At 50.3% G+C, this 23,891-nt stretch overlaps 1 protein-coding gene across 1 annotated transcript; it reads right to left on the bottom strand.

Annotated features, from left to right (window-relative positions):
• Nucleotides 1-182: 182 nt before the first annotated feature.
• On the bottom strand, nucleotides 183-23,823 carry CUX1 (cut like homeobox 1). Its single transcript, XM_078611825.1, has 23 exons — nucleotides 23,679-23,823; nucleotides 21,632-21,742; nucleotides 20,876-20,923; nucleotides 16,125-16,203; nucleotides 15,096-15,233; nucleotides 14,224-14,347; nucleotides 13,179-13,255; nucleotides 12,262-12,328; nucleotides 11,734-11,782; nucleotides 11,087-11,182; nucleotides 10,735-10,923; nucleotides 7,872-7,930; nucleotides 7,324-7,375; nucleotides 7,127-7,220; nucleotides 6,510-6,646; nucleotides 6,261-6,333; nucleotides 6,026-6,156; nucleotides 5,781-5,897; nucleotides 4,689-4,772; nucleotides 4,496-4,552; nucleotides 3,661-3,741; nucleotides 2,968-3,032; nucleotides 183-1,808 (listed from the first exon to the last, which is right to left on the bottom strand). The coding sequence occupies exons 1-23, from the start codon at nucleotides 23,739-23,741 to the stop codon at nucleotides 1,757-1,759; spliced, it is 2,043 nt and encodes a 680-aa protein (XP_078467951.1). The 5' UTR covers nucleotides 23,742-23,823; the 3' UTR covers nucleotides 183-1,756.
• Nucleotides 23,824-23,891: the final 68 nt, after the last annotated feature.

The raw sequence follows: 23,891 nt of genomic DNA, 5'->3' as shown, positions 1-23,891 counted from the left end.
ACCGTCTTTTGTGGCCAGGCGACCAGCCAGTGTGGGTGTGACCACGGCAAAGCACGTATCCTCATCCCATCCCGTGGTGCGAGTGACTGCAAGCTCACCACCAATCACCAGTGCCGCTCAGGAGGGGGCAAAAGGGGGCAATGTTCCCTAAGACTCGCACAGAAGAGGCCCCCAAAACAGGAGTGGTTTATTTTGTTTATTTCACAAGGGATCCCCACACCATGGCATTCTACCCCGGTCTCCAGGAACCTCTGGGCAGCCTTGCCACCATGCACACACTTGACCCACAAGAGTTAATACATTTAATGTAAGTGCACCAAATCTGCAATATACAATTTGTATGGCAAAGACCATATCGTATGATGCAAACAGGAGTGGTCAACATAACCAGCTAAAATTACACCGCCCACTAAACGATGCATGATGGAACAGCGCAATGGGAGTCACCCTCGGAACCGACCCCAAATCTCCAAACACAATCACCTCGGCCAACACTTCTGGTGAAGCGCTCAGAAGCAGCAAAGAAGCATCGCAGTCAGCAAAACTTGGGAGTGACTCGCTAACAGCCTGGAGTCTGACATTTGGTTCACTTCTACGACCGGAGCCAAATAACCGTTAAGCTCAGGATGCGGCAGGTTGTTTTTCCGCCCCAGAAGCCGAGCCAGGCCCAGCCGCGCCACGAACATCGCATGCAATGGTAAGTCGAATCACAATGTATGCCGAAAATTATTCACCCCGCCCCTAGCCCTGCTTTGCCGAGCCAGATTCAGATTTTGTTTTGCTTAATTCCGCTGTTGATATGTAAACTCCTTTGTCTAGGTGCTCTCCTCCCCCGACCCAGCTTAAATATATGCTGCCAAGCTTGGGCGGTGTTCATTGGGACGCTGTCTTTTCGACAGCTGTTTTTTCAACTGAGGACGGCTGCTTGTGTTGTGGCCGAAACGTCGTGATAATTTTAATTTAATTGGTTTATTTTTATTATTTTATTATTTCCCTTCTACGTGACTTTACCGAAAGAACCAAGAAGACCAGATTCAGATGTTCAGATATTTAGCGAGGCCAGAGTTTCATGATTCGGTTCTGGCTCAGCTTGGCAAATAGTCAAGCTGAGGTCCTCGTGTTGGCGTGGCTCGGACGTGCCAGTGGAAATGGTGTGTAACTGGGGAGTGGTTCATGCTCGCTTACTGGCGCTACACCAGATAATTTTCATGATTAAAAACTTGCAAATTGTAATGACTTGATATTTTGTACCTAATGTTCGTGTCCATTTCTCCAAAATTATCCCAAATGTGCTGTCGGTGGCATATCACGAGATGAAGAACCCATTCGTATCTCTGGCAGAGCAGAAATGACTTGATCTTAACTATGTAATGGTAGAAAACACTGGATGGAAAGTAGTAGGAGACGCTTATTTAAGTGCGAGGATTGAAGTTCAAGAAACCCTGAACTCTCACGTGGTTGGTACGATTAAGGGAGATTTTAAGTCGATGTGAACTGACTCTACCCCGACTGAAGGACCAGCTGTCCTCTTCAACAATTTCACGGAATGTGTTCTGAAACAAGAAGACAAGTGATGTGAGGAGTAATTAATGAGTGGGAGAGTGAGACGAGTGGTGAAACGTATCAGGTGCGGCGGACAGGAGCCAAAAACCACAGTCAGGAGCAACCACAGCTCCGTGTAGCCCCAGACGAAATGCTGAACAGCAGTGCCTCTCCCTTGACTTTGGACCTCTGGGCTCCAACTCCCAGGCACACACTAAATTCCTTCAGCATCTTTCTCGTGGAACTTGTGGAGGTGGTCGGAGTACCTGCAATAAACGCAACACAAGCACAGTGAAGGGTGTTTTTTTCCAGGCCTGCGTGTGCATGTGACGTCAATGGCTGCATGAAGCCGCCTCCAATGGTTGATGGTCGCAAGTCTGTGGGGACTCAATGCTTCACGAGACGTTGTGAACACCAGAAATTCAAAGTGGCCATATCATTATACAAAGGCTGCTAAATGGAATGGGAAATCGAGGCAAGCAGTTTGAGGGCACAGCGCACGAGCCAACCAACACTAACCCTACTTCTAAACTACTAGACCAACAAGCCACGAGAAGCAATCCTACCCCTAACCAAGGCCATAGCCATGGAGTCAACATTGGGGGGACCAAATCTTCCAGGGGGTCTGGGGGTCCCAACCCAGAAAACTATCTAAATTTGAAAACTCATTTCCTGCCATTTCCTGCCTAAAAATATATTTAAAAAATCACTAACACGTGGGATGGACTTAAATTTTTTTTTTTACAATAATGTCTAATAGTGTATTGTATTACATTACTCTTGTTTTTACTTTTTTACCATTTCTTGTTTCATTGCATGTAATATTTGAGATTGGGGATTAATAAAGTACAACCGTAATCATATAAACAGAAATCTATGCATTGATTGATATGAAGACAAGTCCAGATATTGTGGCCAAGGTTTAGCACATTGTTGTTTTTATTTACATAGCATAGCAATTCTTTTTTTAAATATTTTTAATAGCAATATATTGGGGTGGACATTTTGAGAATATATGAATATTGGGGTGGATGTGTCCCCCCCAATATATATTATAATTACGGCCTTGCCCCTAACCAACCAGCCACTAAAATTACCACCACTACCCACAACCCTAAACCCACCTCTAGCATTTCTCCAAGGTCCCTTTTGACTTGTTGTTTAGCTTACAATTTTGGTGCTCACAATGGTGGTAGTACCATGGTTGGCATGGGCCCTGGGTGCAAGAAGAAGGAAATGGGCCAGCCGCTGTCTAATTCACCACCTCCCACCCACCTCCCACGTAGGCCAGAGCATGCCCCCCCCCTCCAGCCCATGGGCCCCCAGTCCGGCTAGCTGCAGTGTCTGCACACTCGATAGCTATGCCCCAGGTTCACAGCGCCAGGCACAACTGTGCCACGTGTCTCGTGCCGTCTGGACGCTCACCTCTTGGCACAGTACGCGGCGCAGTCCCTGCCCACGCTCTCGCTCCATGCCGTCTTGTACAGTACCTGACGACACACGGAGATGGGGATGTGGGGAGGGGGTCAACCGCAATGAGCTTTACTACCGAGGATGGTTGTGCATTTCCGGCCTGTGCCGGTTGTTTGGCAGATGTGGACATACACTCTTTCAGTGACTCAACCTTGAAAACAATGGACCACATTACTACTCTGCAGGGCTTTCGCTGTTGTGCTGTATGGCTCGCAGATGTGTTTTTCGGTTGTACCAAGTGTTGTTCGGCATCAGGTCTGACATTTCCCTCCATGTGCTGCGAGATTCTTCAGTTTAGGAGTGAAATGTTAGATGTGATGCCAAACAATGTATGGTACAACCCGAAAACACATCAGACAGCTGATGGTCCACATTCATTCAAAACTGTATGTCTCACGGCAGATCCGTTCACCACGAATTTCACAAGCGGAACCTCACAGTCCACCTTGCAAGTGCAAAAACACCGACCAGTCCATTGACCACATAACAGTAAAGCACAGTGAACTCTGAAAATTCAACTGAGGCATTGACGCAATGCAATCCGCCACTCATCAACTGAAGCAATTTCCTGCCAAACTAATCTGCGCATAGACATACGAGTCGCTAGTCACGCGGCTATAAGCAAGAAGACTCCCGAAGCCTCACCAGAAACACGAGGCAGTGCAAGAGCACCGTGTAGAAGAAGGCAAAGGTTCGTGCCACCTTGTTGGACAAAATGAACCGGCCCTGCAGAGGAGAAACAAAATACAACCGTGGGGTGCCCCTTTAAAAGCATTGCACAAACACAAGACCTCAGCCTGTGTAAACAGCACAGTGATGCAACTTTGTGGCTCACAGCACATGCACACATAGCATGGCCATAACACACAGCACACCACTAATTAATACACAGCACACCGCCCCATGATGACACACAGGACAGACGAGAAGGCACACCCCATGACACACAGCACATCCTAATAATACACAGCATAATAAGAATAGGCTGTACTCCTTCTGGCAATAAAGCAGGTGTTAAGATGTTCAAACACCAAATATATATCTTTTGCAACGAATGAAGTCTGCATTAACCATAAGTACTTGTGGTGAACATGCAAACAAAACATGCTCTGATAATATATGGCATTGTCTTTGCAACTGATTGGCCTACACCAGAGACAGCCTTCTTTTTGGCCTAGTCTCACAAGTGTCAGGCCAGAGAACGCTAAAAGGCGAACAGTACAAAGACAATGCACGTGCGAGAGCATTCATAGCTCGGGGTGAGCAGCTATATCATTGGACCTTTTTAGCCAGTACTGCCAGTACTGGCAAAAAGGTCCCATGATAATACGCAGCATATCACCAATACATGCAGCATAGCACTGATTATACACACGGCATTGCAAGGTGACTCACAGCATGCCCCCAATGAACACATGACACCCCGGACCCCACGTGAAACTGTTCCCAAGCTCCACCCTGCCGGCCTGCTGACGCTTACCATGCTCAGTGTTGCTTTGTCCCAGGGGCTCAGGCTCATGTACTTCCTCTGGCGCTCCTGTAGACGAGAGAGGGTAGCGGTGAGCCACTTACCTCTTAATTCATCTCTACAGTGGGGATACCCCAAAAAAAATTCCACATGGTTTATTTTTTTGAGCCACTCAAGGCAGAGAGAGAGAATCCTGCGGACGCACCCTGCGGCCAAAGGAGGCGAAGGGGTCGAGCCGCTCCTCGTACTGCGTCGAGTAGCGCTGCTCCGTGTCGTCCTCCCGCGCGCCCTGCAACAGCGCGACACGACCCCGCGTCACACAGCAGCGCTACGCCGCACGCTTTGCGATCGTTACAAAAATCCCGTCGTGCTCGCCATGTCCGGCTAGCCCCTTTGCTGGCGACTGTAATTACACAACACTTCCGGCAACATCCGTCAGACACGGGATCAATCGTAATGACAAACCAATAGCAATGCCATCTGAAATTAAATGAACAAATGCACTGTGATTGCACATTCATTAGGAATTGCAAAATTACATTTGTAATTGAGCTCAGGTTTGCCAATCTTAATCGTTTTGGGATTTACAGGGTGTGGTATTGGGTAGGGTTCGTGGCCATGACATAACCGTGTATGGGGAAAAAAGGGATAAATATGGTTTGCGTAGCGCAGGGGTGGGGAACCATGTTTCTGCCAAGGGCCATTTGGATATTTAGAACATCATTCGCGGGCCATACACAATTATCAACTTAAAAATTTGCCTGTTATATTTGGTCAAACATTTAATTAACTCACACCCCTAATGTGATGGCTGAAACTGCTTCTCTTTGGTGAGGCGTGTGATGTTAGCTGGTATTGATGATGTTGCTACTCGCAACTGCTTTTCCAGGTTTGCTACTAGATTTATTTAATTTCGAGTCCCGCCTGCGGTTGGCTTGGCAGGGCCAGACCAAATGATTTTGCGGGCCTCATACGGCCCGCGGGCCGGACGTTCCCCACCCCTGGCGTAAGGGATAGAGGTACCCAGAGCGTAATTTATCACCGAATATTTTCTGGGTCGATGGTCGATTGGAGATGGCAGGTGATTAGTAGTCGGTCATACCAAGAGGTATACTGGATGTGGTGTGATGGGTGAAGAAATATTTTTTCCGAGTCAACAAACAAGACAGATCTGGCTGAAATTATGCCCAAGAAGAAACTTACTGGCTGCAGCACTATTTAACAGGGATGCACTAATTTGTGCTACAGTGGCTGGGAAGAGGAATGAGACGGGGGGGGGGGGGGCGGCCGTACTCACACGCCCGGGGTAGCTCTGGAGGAACTTGATCTTCTCGTAGAGCTTCACGTTGTCAGCGCGGAGATTATCCAGCTCTGCGTGCAACGCCTGTACCGTCTGCTGGTGCATCCGCGCCTCCTGCACAAGCATGCGCACAAGTAGATGCACGAGCACGCACATGTGGGTGCCGGCGATTGCCTGCGCGCGGCAGGTGCTGGGGTGGTCGCTCTCATTGCTACGGCCATCGGTACCGGAGGCGATCGTACCGACTCGAGCTCCTGGTTCCTCAGGCGGAAGCGCTCGCGCTGACTGGAGATGATTGAGAGCAGTGAGTCCACCTGCCCCGGGGGCAGCTCCACGGACGGCGACGACGGCGCCTCCCCCCTTGCGGCCGGCGCTGCCGGAGTAACACAGGGCCCAGCAAGGTCAGCAAGGGTCAGCTGCGGGCTATGCTTACTCAGTGCGCTGCACCGGATGACAACGCATGCTATCACTTCTCACCAAAAAATCTAGAGCTGGCTTCGCGGACTGGATCCGACACGTTCTCCTGGAGCGGACTGGTGTACTCGGTGCCCTGCAAGAGACGATGCACACACGGAGGACAAGAACGGTGAGTGGAGGCGTCGCCAGCCACGGACGCAATGCACGTGTATCTGGGTGACCACAGCTGACCAGAGAGAGGTGATAGCAAACATCTGCGCCGTTCGAATCGTTGTGAGAGACGTGACGAGCTCGTCTGTTGAAGGTCACCTCAGCGTCAGGCCGGGGGATGGACCCCATGCTGTGCAGGGTTGAAAGGTCGTGCTCCAGTTGGATAATCAGCTGCTTCTGTTCCGCCCCCACTTTAACCGCCTCGCTGTGTTGCTCCTGTAGCTCCGAGAAGCGCACTGACAAGGACAAGAATCTCCATGACCACCTAGCAGGCCACGAGGGGGCGCTTGACCCCAAAGGCCCTGGCCCGTCATGAAGTCGGGATGCTGAATCAAACAGGATCCAGCGTAATTTGTGTTCGTGATTTGGGGAATCTGTTTACGGACTTGGTAGCCGGTGGTCAGGAATCAAACTTAGGTCGCCGGGTTCATAGCGCATTGCGGTAACTACCACGCCACCACTCTACTCCACCGCCGTTCACTGCGAGGAGGCAAACATCCTCCCATATCTCCCCAGAGAATCGCCACCATGCTCACTGTTCAGCTCGTTATTAGCGAGGCACACGGTGGATCGATTAACGTATCACCTGCCACTGATGTTACTGTGACCAAGGAGTTATTCAGGTCGCCGGGTTCTTAACGCAGTGCGCTAACTACTGCACCACCACATCACCCCTCTGCTCTGCTGTCGCTGCTGCAGGTATCCACCATGCTCACCGTTGAGCTCGGTGTTCCCGATGCGCAGGGTGGTGTTTTCCGACTGAAGGGCGCGGTTCTTCTCCAGCAGCAACACCTCCAGAGGTTTGGATTCCTGCGGGAAACGATCGTGCACCAGTCTGTCGTGGCCGCAGCCTCACTGAGCAGAGCTTCCGCAGGTTGAGAATGGTCACGGGGAGCAGAGCTTAGGATCTCACCTGGGCTTCAGATTTATCCAGCGAAGAAGAGAATTCCATCGACTTGAGGATGCTTCAAAAAAGAAAGACAGAACACAATGGACGACATTAAAAGGAACATGATAAAAAAAATCTAATATATCGCTCTCATACAAAGGTGACCAGGTTTAACATGTGTAAAGGTATTTTTAAAAGCCTCGTGGGTGCAAGTGAAGAAACTTGCTGACAGGCTGTGACTCAGGACTTTGGGACCAACAGTGGACGGACCATGCAGATTTGTAAAACTCTTAAAAGTTGGCCAGGCTGAAAGGAAACCGATACAGCAACTGGGTGTGTGAACCAACGTGCGTCACCCCCTGTATGCATGAGATTTGTCCGCGTACTGCAGTTTCATCATTACCGTTCCCACACTCATACACACAAGCACGAGTGTTGGGCGACATAAGTGATCATACAAGGTGACGCTGATGTCCTTCATGATCGTTTTAAATATACGATCTGGACGCCAATATAAAAGTTGTGTGGTCACTTTATGTCGTGCAACACTAGAGGACCGAGCGGGGCCTCACTTGAGCTCAGACTTGATCACGCTGTAGTCAGCCTGGGCCTTGAGCTGCTCCTCCAGTTTCTGCAAAAGAACCACATGGAGCATTGTTCGCTTGCGCCTCGTCGTCGAGCAGCCAGACGAGGGCGCCTCGCCCACCCACACGCCCATCACCCACACGCCCGCCACCCACACGCCCGCCACCCACACGCCCGCCACCCACACGCCCCCGCCACCCAGACGCCCGCCACCCGCACGCCCGCCACCCACTCGCCCGCCACCCACACGCCCGCCACCCAGACGCCCGCCACCCGCCACCCACACGCCTGCCACCCACTCGCCCACCACGCGCACACCCGCCACCCCGCCACCCACACGCCCGCCACCCACACGCCCGTCACCCACACGCCCGCCACCCACACGCCCGCCACCCACACGCCCGCCACCCACACGCCCGCCACCCACTCGCCCGTCACCCACTCGCCCGTCACCCACACACCCGCCACCCACACGCCCGCCACCCAGACGCCCGCCACCCAGACGCCCGCCACCCACACGCCCGCCACCCACTCGCCCGTCACCCACACACCCGCCACCCACACGCTCGCCACCCAGACGCCCGCCACCTACTCGCCCACCACGCGCACACCCGCCACCTGCCACCCACACGCCCGCCACCCACACGCCCGTCACCCACACGCCCGTCACCCACACGCCCGTCACCCACACGCCCGCCACCCACACGCCCGCCACCCACACGCCCGCCACCCACACGCCCGCCACCCAGACGCCCGCCACCCACACGCCCGCCACCCACACGCCCGCCACCCACACGCCCGCCACCCAGACGCCCGTCACCCACACGCCCGCCACCCAGACGCCCGCCACCCACACGCCCGCCACCCACTCGCCCGTCACCCACACACCCGCCACCCACACGCTCGCCACCCAGACGCCCGCCACCCCGCACGCCCGCCACCCACTCGCCCGCCACCCACACGCCCGCCACCCAGACGCCCGCCACCCCGCCACCCACACGCCCGCCACCCACTCACCCACCACGCGCACACCCGCCACCCCGCCACCCACACGCCCGCCACCCACACGCCCGTCACCCACACGCCCGCCACCCACACGCCCGCCACCCACACGCCCGCCACTCAGACGCCCGTCACCCACACGCCCGCCACCCACTCGCCCGTCACCCACTCGCCCGCCACCCACACGCCCGCCACCCACACGCCCGCCACTCAGACGCCCGCCACCCACACGCCCGCCACCCACTCGCCCGTCACCCACACGCCCGCCACCCACACGCTCGCCACCTACTCGCCCACCACACGCACACCCGCCACCTGCCACCCACACGCCCGCCACCCACACGCCCGTCACCCACACGCCCGTCACCCACACGCCCGCCACCCACACGCCCGCCACCCACACGCCCGCCACCCACACGCCCGCCACCCAGACGCCCGCCACCCAGACGCCCGCCACCCACACGCCCGCCACCCACTCGCCCGCCACCCACACGCCCGCCACCCACTCGCCCGCCACCCACACGCCCGCCACCCACACGCCCGCCACCCACTCGCCCGCCACCCACACGCCCGCCACCCACTCGCCCGTCACCCACACGCCCGCCACCCACTCGCCCACCACGCGTACACCCGCCACCCACACGCCCGCCACCCACACGCCCGCCACCCACTCGCCCACCACGCGTACACCCGCCACCCGCCACCCACACGCTCGCCACCCAGACGCCCGCCACCCACTCGCCCACCACGCGTACACCCGCCACCCGCCACCCACACGCCCGCCACCCACACGCCCGCCACCCGCACGCCTGCCGCTCGTAGCTTTACAAGTGACTTCACAGTGTCTGGAGGTGCGGTTGTATTTACACGCTGTGTTGTATTTTATGTTGCATACATTGTATTGTATATAGTATTTTATCCCACATTCTCACCGTGGTAAATTGACGCATGCCAATGCGTAGTTACATTGCTCAGTCAAGAATGTATGTTTCACCATACTCGTTATATGCAGCTCATGGGAAGGAGATAACATGTTACATTATCAACTGATAGGCCTTCTGGAGCAATGTACATGTACAGCCCTTTGTCAGTCCACTATTGGATGAGGGTCTTCCCACACTTTGTGGGTTGTGGGGGTAATTTATCCATCCTTCACCAGACTGGTCACAGGCTAGGTATACTTGAAGAGATCTCACCTGTGGGTGGTGAGGCTCTACCGATGCGTATTGAGAGTATGCGTGAAGTGTTATAATTGTAGTGCACTGCACTACGAACCCGGTGACCTGGGTTTATAGCCCAGAACGCTGTGTTCAGTTTCAGAAGTAAACTTAGTAAACAAGAACCTAGTCCGGTCTGTAAATCGTAATCACTGGGGAAACAAATGGGGGCAGACATAATTTGGCCACAGCATCCCCTCATGTGCCGGGCCAACCTTCCAAAGTGCTCGCGAACAGCACTGACCCCAACAGCCTGTTGCTTCTTCTTGGTTCTTTCGGTAAAGTCACGTATAAGGGAAATAATAAAATAATAAAAATAAAACATAATAAAATAATTCTCACGACGTTTCGGCCATAACGCAAGCAGCCGTCCTCAGGTGAAGAACAGGTCTGTCGGGAAGACAGCGTCTGAATGAAACACCCCAGACGCTGTCTTCCCGACAGACCTGTTCTTCACCTGAGAACGGCTGCTTGCGTTGTGGCCGAAACGTCGTGAGAATTATTTATTATGTTTTATTTTTATTATTTTACTATTTCCCTTCTACGTGACTTTACCGAAAGAACCAAGAAGATGAATCCCTGCAGTCACGAAAGCTTTAAATTGAAGCCTGTTGCTTGTGCGTGAACCCACCTTGGCCGTGTGGTCACGTGCCGCCAGCTGCTGCTCTAGACGCGCCACGTGGCTGGCGCCGCTCTCTCGCTGCTGCCCGAGTGCCGCCTGCAGGCGCTGCACGTCATCCACCAGCTGCGCCACCTCCCGCTCCTTGGCTGCCAGCTCGTGGTCGAGGGCCAAGCGGGCCTGCGAATCCCCCAGCGGCGCCTGCACAGCGCGGGGGAAAACGCGTCAACGAATATCCGTTTCCCCGGCGAATATTTCGTTTCCGAATATCAGTTCTGAATGTTTACTTGACAATTATTTGTTACCCCGCGAACAAATATTATTCCGGCGCGACCCCAGGGCGAGAAACATTTGAGACGCTTACCGTCGAACCGCCCGCATCCGCCTGTGGGCGGACGCCGCCGCCTGCTGACAGCTGCTCCTTCAGGCTCTCCACCTGCCTCTGAGCCGCCTCTGCCCTCTGTGCGCAGTGAGTGAGAGGAACAAGTTCAGCAACCCCGAGCTAGCCTTGGCGATTGGAGCTAACCAGCCTGGGCCAACCAGCCTGAGCCTTCTAAAAGCCGAAGCCTAGCCTAAGCTGGACTACATCAGCCAATGCCAGCTTAAGCTAGCCGACATCGGCATAAGACAACCTAAGCTCGCCTATATTAGTCTAAACCAAAACCTATAACAACCTAAACCAGCCTAGTGCAGCCGTTTACCGCGAATTCCACCATGAAACAGCCTAAGCAAGCCTAAGCCAACCTACGCAAGCCAATACCCACATAAGCTTGTCTTCAGTCTTTGGCCTACAACAGCCAACGTTGGCAAGACAATCTAAGCAACCCTATGCCGACCTAAGACAGCATATGGCAGCCTAAGCTACGTAGGCCAAACTACCAACAAGCATACCATAATGCACCCACTCCGATAACTGTGCAAGTGGGCACCACAAGCACGCATGCTGTCACAGCCGTACACAGTAAATACAATCCAAACAAGTCGAGTCTAATGTCTTGTTAAATCCCTCACCTGATTGGCTCTCTCCAAATCCATCATAATGATCTCTGCCTCGTCTGCCCTGTACACAACGAGAAGTTGGGAGATTAAACACGGGTTTTAGAATGTTCATGAAGATTGATTCATGTGAGTGGAGTGGTGGTGCTGTCGTTAAGTGTGCCGGGATACGATTCCCGGCCATGGCTATCATCAGTGGGGAGCGATGCCCATTACCTTTAACAACCCGCACTGACGAGCAGATGAAGTATGGTTAAACAACTCTTACAACCAACTTGGGATTGAGTCAATAGACTGACAGCACTTTGTGTAAGTGGTTTGACAAAGATCTGTAAATTACTTGTTTATTTTTATGGATATTTATTTACGTGTCGGACTCAGCAGTGTTCACTGCCCATGACGATCAGGCACCCTCTGGGGGGTTGCTGATCTGTTCAAAAAGTGAAATCGGCAAAAGTGGGACGGTGCAGAAAAAACAACACCAACATAATCATCTTCTCAACAATGTCAATAAAGTGGTTTTTTGACAGAAACGATTCTTACTTAGCGGCAATTTCTTCATCATATTTGGCTTTCAGGTCGAAGAGTTCCGCCTGCGTCGATTCCATTGCTGCAAGATTCACATTGTTAGGAACACGGTGCAGACCCCTGTGAGGTGCATGCAGTGCATTGGCTTAACCTGCATATGAATGTAAAAAAATGGGTAATCGCAATAATGTGGACTGTGGGGGAGATCGCGATGACTGGAGTTGTGAAACACTGCGTTTGATGACACGGAGGCCTCGTCACACAACGCAAACTGCCAGGGACATACCGGGGACAGCACAGGGGGTCATCAAGCAGGGGCAACATGCCCCCCAGCATGAGGAGGGGCGTGGGGAACAAGACAGGCCTTACAACCACATCACCTCATCTCGTGAGATCTCGAAACCTAAGCAGCGTTGAGTCTGGTGGTTTAGTAGACGATCTGGGAATACAATCTGTTGTAGGCATGGTACTGCGAGGTGGCCAGAAGATGGCAGTACAGCACTATATTCTTAAATCTATATGCGTGGAGACTAGAACTTTAGCACCCTTTAATGTGGGTTTTCTATGGGTATAATGCCAAGCACTTTTAGCCTTGCTGGGCAAAAGAACGCCAGGAGATGGCAGTACAGCAAACGTGTTCCTGACCCGTGTGAGTGTAGGTACCCCGGTTTCCTCCTGCATGAAGCAAAACGATCGTTTAAAAAAGCATTGCGCAAACATCCCAATATAACAGGACCCTTCTGAGAAAAAAACGCTTGAGATTCAGTGAGGCCTTCATGGATAAATAGCAAAGACATTTTGTATTTTGCTCCATTCATGTAGCACAAGGGCTATCACGAAGTAACGGTGATTCTTCCTTGTAAAGCCTTGCAGAACATTAAGGCCAAAAATTAAGCTGAACCATGATGGCGACCGTTATTGGTGTGACCCACCACTCTGCAGGATGCTCACGCGCACCTCGGCCTCCCCCAGCTTCTTGCGCAGCGTCTGCTGGTCCTCCTGGAGCAGCCTGACACCACGGGAGACAACACGAGAGCCAAATTTCGATTTAAAGCTTTCGTGACTGCAGGGATTCATCTTCTTGGTTCTTTCGGTAAAGTCACGTAGAATGGAAATAATAAAATAATAAAAATAAAACATAATTAAATAATTCTCACGACGTTTCGGCCACAACGCAAGTAGCCGTCCTCAGGTGGAGAACAGGTCTGTCGTGAGAATTATTTTATTATGTTTAAATTTTTATTATTTTATTATTTACATTCTACGTGACTTTACCAAAAGAACCAAAAAGAAAAAACACGAGAGCCAATCGCTGCTCCTGCCCCGCGCTAGGCGACCTGTTTGCGCACCACACTAATGCTGGTGCTTGTACATCTACAGCCCCTCTGTCAATCCACTGCTGGATGAGGGCCTCCCAACACCGTGCGGATTGTTTGACAATACTTCACCACGCTGGTCAGCGCAGGTTGGTAAAGGCGGGCAGCACGGACGTGGAAGCATAGAACAGTACGACAATGTATATTTCTAAATTTGAAGTTTTCGTGACTGCAAGGATTCATACTCTTTGGTTCTATTCGGTAAAGTCACGTAGGTAAAAAATAAAATAAATGAAAAACAACTAAATTAAATCATGACGTTTCGGGCGCAACACAAGCGTCCTTCTTCAGGTGGGGACAATGTAGCGAAAGGACAACCGCTTAAGTGTGTCTCAGAGATGGCTGTGACGAGGAATTATAATGTACATACTGCTGCACCGTCCATTGCTGACCACCACCTCGCCACGCGGACCCTACGACAACCAGTCTGTGCACAGCAGGTTTCCCTTCTCAGCGATACCTAGACACAAACCTGCGAGATCTGACGTGATCGCATGCGTTTCCGGGTGATTTTGTGACAGGCAACGCTCATGCAGGTCGTGCAAAATTGTCAACCCGAGTTAAACCTCCATCCCCGGGTGCTCCCTGGTTCGGCACGCACCTCTCCCTCTCGTCGTACTCTCCGCGTATCTTCTGCTCGCGCTCCAGGGCGAGGGTCTCGACACGAGCCCCGGCCGTCTGCTCGTACTCACGGATCCGATCCTTTAGCGCCTTAATCGTCACCTCTAGGGGCGCGAGGAGAGTGGGGGGAGAGGACGGGGGGAAAAGAGGACGGCGAGGTTTGAGCGCCACGCGCCCCGTGTACACACACGCATCCGGGGTGGGGAGACGCCGAAGCATTGCGCGTGTCTCACAGCGGTGGGAAACACTGACAGTGAATAAGCGGTCAATCGCTGCAAAGGTTCGTACTATGGAATGGGGAAGGAAGGCAGGAAAGTTTGGTGACGCTGCACACAAGCCAACCAATTGGCTAATCCATCAGCCAACCAGCCACTAATGCTAAAATGATAACCCTCTAGCCAACCAAATATGACTACCAGCCCTGCATCTAACCATAACCAACCAGATAACCAAGTACGAGAACCAACCCTTGTCTCGAACCCAATCTGTCATTGCAAGGGCCTGTTAATACTCAGTCGACAAGCACGTTACTTTTTCGCATTATTATTGAATAGCGCCAAGGTGGACGTTCATGTGTGGCCCGCTAAAGGTATCTAAAAATTCCAAGTTGGCCACCGGAGTGTGCAGCCAAAGGGAGGAATGGTGTCCAAGAGGACAATCACCATGGAGATGGAGTGATGAGATGAGTTCTTGTGCAGGAAGAATGGTGACGCTGTGGGGAGGCTTCCATCCAGCAGTGGCTAGACAATGGCTGACGATAATGATGAAGGATATGATTCTCCACCACTGGTGCGCCTTCTTGGAGAAGAGAGGACGGTAAGCTATGTGGCACGGCTCTACACGCAGGCTCACCCTGGTTCTTGACGTGTGCAAACTCCTTGTTGTACTCCTCCAAAGTCTCACGCAGCTTCTGGTTTTCCATCTCAACATCGTTCAGCCGCTGCACCTTCTGCTGCAGCTGCATCGCCACCTCCAGGACCCCCACAGGGTCTGGAATGAAGGGGGTAATTAGGATAGCAGGCAGGGTAGGGAAGAGAGACAAGTAAATTTCTTTTCTTAGCTCTGGCAACTTAGGAGCAAATTTAATTGGAAACCCAATACATTGGACAGTGGCATCATGTTTCCTAATTTAAATAGCTCTCACAACGTGAACAGTGACTTTCACATGTCAAAGAGCCACAAAAAAGGTGGCAGCCCAGTGCATAGATCATGTGATGCATGGCAAATGGGAGTTGGTGGAGTGATTTGTCTGGTTCATTCTGAAACTTAACAAGACTCAACAAACTGGTTCCACAATCCCTGTGCATTAGGCCTTTAACAAACAACTTTCAAATTGGGAACCAGAGTTCTATCAGCCGTCTTACACGGGCATATTTGATTCATATTATATGTAATCATATATTTTGTATTTTTAAAATACTGTAAACTGATTACTTGAACATCTTTTAGATTAAAGTCTTCAAATTATCATACATCGGCTTAGTTTAAGGTGGACGGGAAGTGGCAGTGAAGAAATGTATTCTTGACTGTGTGTGAGTGTAGCTTTGAGTGTGATGGGTTTTCTCCAGATTCTCCAATTTCCTCCCACACAAAGCCAAAGACTCATGAACAGAATTGGCTCAACATTGCAATGTAGCGAGATCCCTCAAGTGAGGGATTTCTTGTTAAGGACACTATTCCAAGATAGGGAAAATCTTGGGACATCGTGTCTCTACGGTGCAGCATCTGCGGAATCTGGCAGACAGTAGAAATTGCCGGTGTGGTGTTGTGGCATCAACGGCTTTGGCCATGAAGACATCTTGATGTCGATTACTATAATTACTCCAAATAAATGACAACGGAGAGTCAATCAAGCAAGAGTCAATCTTGCTGTCACCTTACCGGGCACATCGATAAACCGCTTGTAGACATTCAAGAAGGCCGTCTCGGCCTCCTTGCTCCTCTTGCTGAGCGCATCGATCTAAGTTCACACACACACGCACACGCACCGACTGGAACTCCCACACGCGCACAGAGCTCACTGCACGGGTAGCGCCTTAAGGAAAAGATGGCCAACTGTGACCGAAATACGCAACTTGTGAGTTTTACATGAATGTTATTCTCAATTTGGCCAGGTAGCTCAGCAGTTAGCCTCAGATCGGCTCAACACACCATCCTGCCGGGGTGGATACAAATGAGTACTAATTTGTGGGAAATGTCACCAGTAGTTGTCAATATGACACTCACCCCCCCCCCCCCCATCATTTCTACCACAGGTCCAGGGCTGTAAACAGAAGATGACCATCTCAATGCTCAATTGAGAAAATCACTATTCTGAACCAGCATGGACCACACGTACATTTGCAGTCCGTTTGGCAATCCCGATCTGAATGAAGGCCTCCCCAAGCTGTTCAGGTTGTGGGGGTTACTCGAACATATCCGCTACACCGTCAGTGTGGGTGGTAAGGGCGGGCAGCATAGATGTCGTAGCATAGAAGCAAAGGGCAACAGCCGCCTATGACCACCTGGCATGGTGGTTGTCCATCCAAGCATTGTCCATGGGTAAAATTCTGCTTAGCTTCTGACATCTGACTCAATCTGGTAAATTGTAGGTCATAGGCATATGAGACACTCCAAGAAAACAGTACAAGCCACCCAACCTGTGAACGGTAGAGGTAAGCAGATGATGGCGTGTGAGCAATATAATTCAATATACTTCACAACCCTTATCAATCCACTGCTGGATGGCCTCCCCATGCCATTTCAGTCATGTGGCTTGTTTGACCATACTTCACGCAACTGGTCAATTTAGTTGTCACCAATGACAAGCTTTGCCAGTTAGTCACAAGGAATAAAGGAACAACGAGAGGCCCAAGGGAGAGGACAATTCACACTGCCGTGATGAACAACTTCACACCTGCAAAGCCCGTTAAATGCTTTCACGTAAGCTGTTGCTGTGTGGCTTAGCGTGTGCATGAAATTCCCCCGTCATCGGTGCCCGGCGACGTGAAAACTGCCATTCCAGCGCCCATGGTGCTAATACCACTTTGCGCCCCCCATGGAGCAAAAATCCCAGCGACACGTACGCTGGCGCAATGCAAAGGGTGACAGGCAACCGCGGTAAGCAGCCGCGATCAAACTTGTGCTGCGCTGCCAGCACCAGCAATTGCCAAGTTCTGCAGGCATTCGCTTGCTCGGACATACCCGATAATTTATTGGCTGCTCAGTAATGCGGTGATGGCTAAATTATCAAGGCCATGCACATGGCAATGATCAAGGCCATCCAAGGAATTCTGAACGTGTTGCTGTAGATTTAGCTGTACTTTATCTTAAGTGTCCAGTTGGTTTGAAATCCCACTAGTTTGTAAATTTAGGATTTGGGGATGGCCAAATGTGTTCACCTGTTACATCAGAACTCATCTTGCCCACATGATAGTTGTTCTCAAAAAGATTGATGCTCACCATAGTAATGTGGAATTTACACCACTAGCTCAGGACCATAAAGGCAGACACAGATCGTCCTCGAATCGTTTTGAGTGATGAAATTCTGACGTGGTTCTTACCGTTTGTGCTTTTATCGAGGCCACCCCACCGTCTTACACTCCAGTGACCACTATGGTCACTGGTGTCCGTGTTGCTGTGACAGACGGGCACAGGCGCTAAGCCCCCATAGAATGTGCACTCTCCTCACATGTGCCAACGCAGTATGCTCACTCTCACTTGCCCGGGGCTCCCATTTGCCAAGGCAGGGTTCTTTTTTGTCAGTGTCATGTTTGAGTGTCAAGGTTTGTATGCGCAAGTGGAAAAATAACATGCCTCGTGTTTTTTATTCGGGTATCTTTTCATCTCAGGTTCGGCCGTTTATTCATATTGTGAGGGCAATTAAAGTGACGCACTTCAGCATCAAGGGTTTTGTAAATACTATACGTAATGCCGAATTAATTTTTTATACAGCACATCATACTCGCTGTTGATAAAAGTAAGTGGGCTTGGGCAAAACACGTCGCTAGAAGGGACGACGTCCCTCGATCGAGACTCATGACAGTGGCAGCCAAAGGAGGGAGCACGCCAGAGAGTGCATCCACCGCGGAGATAAAGCGCTCAAATCACCGTGTGCGCAGAAGCTGGATGGGCGGCCTTCGTCCAGCAGCAGATAGACCATGGTTGATGATATTTTATATACCTCTGGCTTCCCCAAGATGCACAAGTCGCACTGTTTTTTGCTATTTAAGTCCAAACTGTATTGTAAATGTGATACATATTAAAGCCATTCGTTTATTTCGGTACACTCCAGATTAAAGCCAGAGCATTTTTATATCACTATAGCTGTGAGCACACCGTGTTCTTTTATATATTTTGCTTTCCGTTTCAGAGCACATGATTTGTAAACAACTAAAGCAGCAAACCGGTACGAGGATGTATTGACAGTGTGTAATGATTTAAAATCAACAGCTGGGGTCATCTGGGCCAAACACACGCCCCTTGGACACGGGTGTCTAACCCTCATCCATGTTACTTGGCCATCCTGATGTCCAACAATGGAAAATGTCTCTGGATCCTTATTAGAGCTAATAACACGCAATGCTAAGCAAAAGATACTTGATTTACACTCGGGTTTTATATAACCACAGTTGGCAGGGGTCAGTGACATCTAGTATCGATTTCATCTCGACTCCTTCAAAGTTTATGAGTGACTACGTGAGTGTGTATATATATATGTGACTCGGGATAAAAATAAAGGATTCTGTTTTCGCTGAGTAAGCCAGCTGTCCTTACTTGGGCTATACTGAGTACCATCATCTACGGTGTCAAAACACTGACACTGCTTGCATTATTTTTATTACCAATTGAAGAACAATACTTAAAAATTGCCCTTGATATAATCGAGACAGCTGCATAAGTACATTACCAAATACGCAGTGTGGTGTGTGACATCTATAAGCCAGGTGAACGCATTGCTTAGGCAGCTAATAGCGCGTCAGAGACACCGATACGGTACCAGGTTCCTGGGTTTGAATCCACGTTTCAGCCGCCCATAGTTTTTCAAGTGCCATGCTAAAGTTGACATTCCGACAGCTCCATCTCCACGGTGGAAGTCATCTCGTGCGCCTTCCCTCCTACCACTCGGTAGTTATTTTCGGGAACTGGCCACCATCGCTTTACGTGTTGTGCCCAAGACTACTTCACTTAACGGTATTTTAAATCTTTAACCTCAAATTCATGTATTCTTTTTCCTGTTCTTGCTTAATTGGACTTATTTCAGCTCTCTGAATTCAATGTGTTGGTTTTACTGATATGCAACAAACACTTTTTATTCAGGGCAACACAAGGTACGGTGTCAACAAGGACACTCAATTGATTTTGATAACGTTGAAGTGTTGTGTAAAACGAATTATTACTGGCCAAGACTAATTAGAGAATCCACTGAAATTGAGAGAAATACCAATAACTTTTATCGCTTAGTGCGGCCTGGAAGCGTATTATAAAAAAAAAATATTACAACTACAATTCCTTATAGGGGAAACAAATACTAATTAATAACAATTGAATGATTACCAATCTATTATTAAATTACAATACCCTCCCCCTCTCCGCTTAAAATCACTGCACCAGATTGGGTTGAATGATGACGTCACTGTGCCGCTCTATTTAAGACCGGGAGCAAGTGGAGGGCTTCACCATTCTGGAAAATTGCCAGATGATGCTGGATGATGTAATTACCAGCAAAACGTCGTACTAAAAATTGTAAATGATGTTGAATCACTCTTCAACACACTGGTGGGCTAAAGTAGTTAACTATTTGTCTTTTGTAAACGTGACACATATTTTACTGTTTGGCCGTGTCGGGTGGTAGAGGGTTACGACACATTTATAAATAACGCGATCTAACCCAAAAACTTTTATTATGAATACTATTGGTCGCGACAGCCTACGTGTTAAACTGATAAAGTACTGCATTCCTTCTTATATGAAATCCCAAAGCAAATCTTTTGTAGGACGAGATACAGATAAAACAATTGGACAATAAAAGCAAAACTTTTAAGGCAACTCATATAAAGTATAAAGGATTTAATCGGTGGCACAGTGCTCTATAAACCAAGTGGGTTTCATTCCCAACAACGGCTAAAATTAGTGGAGACATCTGAACCATTCCTGGCTTCCCCACTTCACAACAACCCACACTGACCAGCAACATGGCATGAGGAGGCTTTCATTCAGCAATGGACTGACAAAATGTTTGTATATTAAAAATATAAAGCAGAAAAACGCCTGCTGCATTGGTCCAGGCTTTTCCACAAACACGTTCCTTCGGAGTGGGCAGGTAGGAACTTGGTTGGACAGCGCATTCGTGCGATCCGTGTCACGCGGCGCAAGCTGCGTGGGGCGGAGCGTCATGTGGTGCTGAGCCAACCCGAAGCGCTCTATGAAATACAAATCGAGGGCGTGGCTATGCACGACAGACAAATAATCCCTGGTGGGCAGTGTGGAACTGTTGTTCCTACCTGTATAATGCATCAATGAATAAATAGGTGTGCTCGGCCACCAGAGTTGACCGTGACATGACTGACTGGAAAGCATTGGTATTTGAACTGCTGCTGACTAATCAGCAGCAGTTCAGTGTGTGAGGTTCTCGCTCTGCAGGCAACGCATACCTCGCCCTGAAAACTCTTCAGCAGCGGAGCAACCTGCTTCCTCAGCTCCTGCAAAACAACGGAGGCACGAGGGAGGGTTACTCACTCACTCAAACTCGCTCGACCGACCGAATACGAGGGGGAGTCTCAACATTGAATGACATTTTCTGTTTGGGCGCATGAAAATAAATGGTGTCATTAACACATTATACTTTAAAAAACCCAACAGTCAGTAACCAAAGATTACCGACAAGATACTTCGGTATGTGCTCAGACATACATCTTTTCCACCGTACAACTGAGCCAGGGATGTGCTGAGCCAGCCCGTAGAGCCGTTTTTCCAATGCAGAGGCTGAGCTGTGCCGCTGACATCACATGCAACAAACGCGTCATTACCCCCTCCCCTGGCCCTGCTTGGCCCCGAACCAGACTTATATTTCTTGTGAAGCCAGCGTGTCAAGATTTGGTTCCAGCTACAAGCCAAATGACCAATGTAAAACCACCTGTGGTGTCCTGAGTGGCCTGCACTGGTGTGGCTCAGATGTGCCAGTAGAAAAGGGGTAAGAGAGAGAGTCAATGGCTCGAATGGACAGACCCGCATTATTCAGGGAGACTCGATGGCTCAAGAAGAGACTCCTGTTCTTGTGCTACCAGTGTCAGGAAGCGACCCCCTCACAGGGGGAGAGAACCATGCGGCTCAGACAGAGACCCCGTTGAATCGAGAAGAGACTCCTGGTTTCAACGGAGAGAGAGGCCCTGTTGGGTCCCTGCTCGCACCTCGGGCGTGTTCTTCTTGAAATCGCGGCTCTGGTCGATGAGGCGGCGGCGCGACTGCTCACTGTCGTCTTGGCGGATCGCGAGCTCTGCCGCCGTCTGGTCCAACTCGCGCTGCATGTGGTCATCGTCCAGCATTAAAGAGGTTCAGCATCACTCAGTTGTTACAACCAAAACCACGAAGAAAACAATAATAGTGATGTGCATGTGCAGCTTGTTTGCCAGTCCAGTACTGGATGAGGGCCGTTCTCACCCCATGAGGGTTGTGGGGTTTATTTGACCATACTTTACCACACTGGTCAGCGCGGGTTGGTGAAGGTGGGGAGCCCAGACGTTGGAGCATAGAGCAGTAAATATACTCTGCTGCTAATGCAGCCTTGCAGCAGTCTAGACAGTTTTATGCATGATGGCCACATACCCAGGGTCCTGCTACACTGGGATGTTTGACCAAGCCCATATTGACACGTGGGAGAACTCCAGAGTGCCTGGAGAACAACAACGCTGATTGAGAAGGCAACACCCAGCTCCCAACACGGATAGGGAAACATAAGTCCATTCCTGTATTACTTTACCCTGGTCAGCTCACATGATGCTCGTATATATTGCAGATGGTTCTATTATTATTTCATTTATTCATGAATTCAATCACTTTACTTAAGGAGAATGTAAGAGACAATTAAGACCAGAAGTCCACATCTTCAAGGGAGGTTTGGGCTAAGTAAATACAACCGAACAGCTACGGTTAATCTTTGTAGGAGAATAAACACCAATTAGTCAATGGGCTGATACCTCACATTTAACAAGTCGGCACATTAGTTGATAAACATCTCAAACAGTAGGGTGTTGACTGTTATGTTAGCCCGCTCTCTGTGTTGTATTGCATTATATTTCTAAGTTTACTATGTTATGTTTTCTCTTTCCTTTGTACCTGATGATGATTGCTTTGTGTTGCAATCGAAACGTCGTATGCTATTATTTAATGTATCTTCTTTCTACGTGACTTTACCGAAAGAACCAAAGAGTATACATATAGGGGGGTTTTACCTAATTAAAAAAAGCTAATTGACACAATGCAGCTCTGTTGACCATATGAAAAATCATTGGCACCAGCGTCTGCTCACTCACTGACTGACCATGGCATCAATGTCCACTGTCCCCTAAATACATGTATGTTAAATACACCTATCTTTCCACACCTCTGTCTGTGCCAACCGCGCCACCACGATGGAGGTAGTGTCTTTCTTAAGTGGACAGGGCAGGTATAATGGTGGGAATTGGGCTTGCTTGGGAGTTGGGATAGGGTTTTGGGGTTAAGGTGAAAATTGGACAAGGAATTAGGCGTTCGTGTGAAGATAAGGTTAAAGTTAGGAGATCGAGTTTTGGGTATGGCTGATATTGGAGTTATAGGTCGGCTTAATGGTCGGGTGAAATTCAAACTCGGGGTATTTTGGGGTGAGAGTAAGGTTGCAGTAAGAGATATAACCGGTGGAGAGTAAAGTTTGAGTACATTTAAATTTATGGAAATGTTGAAATAACTGAGGGATAAACGTAATGTAAAGGTTAGAGTTTGGGTTTGGGGTTAAGCTTTGGAGGTAAGGACGGGGTTATGGTTGGACTTGGGAATAGAGTTCAAGTTGGAGGTACAGGTTGAGTCTGAATAGAGTTTTGTACACAGTTAAAGTTAAGGCTGGAGCTAGGGGTTGTGTTAATATTGGGATAAATCAAGGTTCTGTAAGGTTGGAATAACTGATAGGGTTATGGGGCAAGGTTATGGGAAAACCGAACTTAGGACGTGGGTTGAGGGACAGACACCGGGTTAACTAAAAGGGCTGGCGACAACAGCTGGCGGCGAGGACGGAACCTGCGATATCGTCATGGCAACCCCGAACCGATGCTGCGCATTCCACGTTCCTATGACGGGGGACCAGTGAGTATCTCTCCACTGACCAACCCACGGGCGGCTTCCCACGAAGTATTTACTCGTTCTAACGGCAACGTGGCCCCCCTCACCCCGGGGGTGGCGGCTGGCTGCTGACTGACTGTCTCGCACCTGCAGCTGCTGGAGATCGAAGCTCCGCCAACAGCGGAGGGCCGAGGCGAGCGGGGCCGCCATGTCGCCTACGTGGTCACCGCGGCCCGGAACCAAAACACCGTGACGTCATGTGCCCCCCTTCACGCGGTGGACTGGCGTGACGTCATCGCGCGGTGGTCTAGCGCGACGTCATCGCGCGGTGGTCTCGCGCGACGTCATCGCGCGGTGGTC

This window comes from Lampetra planeri, chromosome 37 (assembly GCF_965212315.1).
Source record: "Lampetra planeri chromosome 37, kcLamPlan1.2.h2, whole genome shotgun sequence".
Classification (NCBI taxonomy): domain Eukaryota; kingdom Metazoa; phylum Chordata; class Hyperoartia; order Petromyzontiformes; family Petromyzontidae; genus Lampetra; species Lampetra planeri.
The sequence above is the reverse complement of the archived record's forward strand: the minus strand, read 5'-3'. Positions and strand labels throughout refer to the sequence as shown.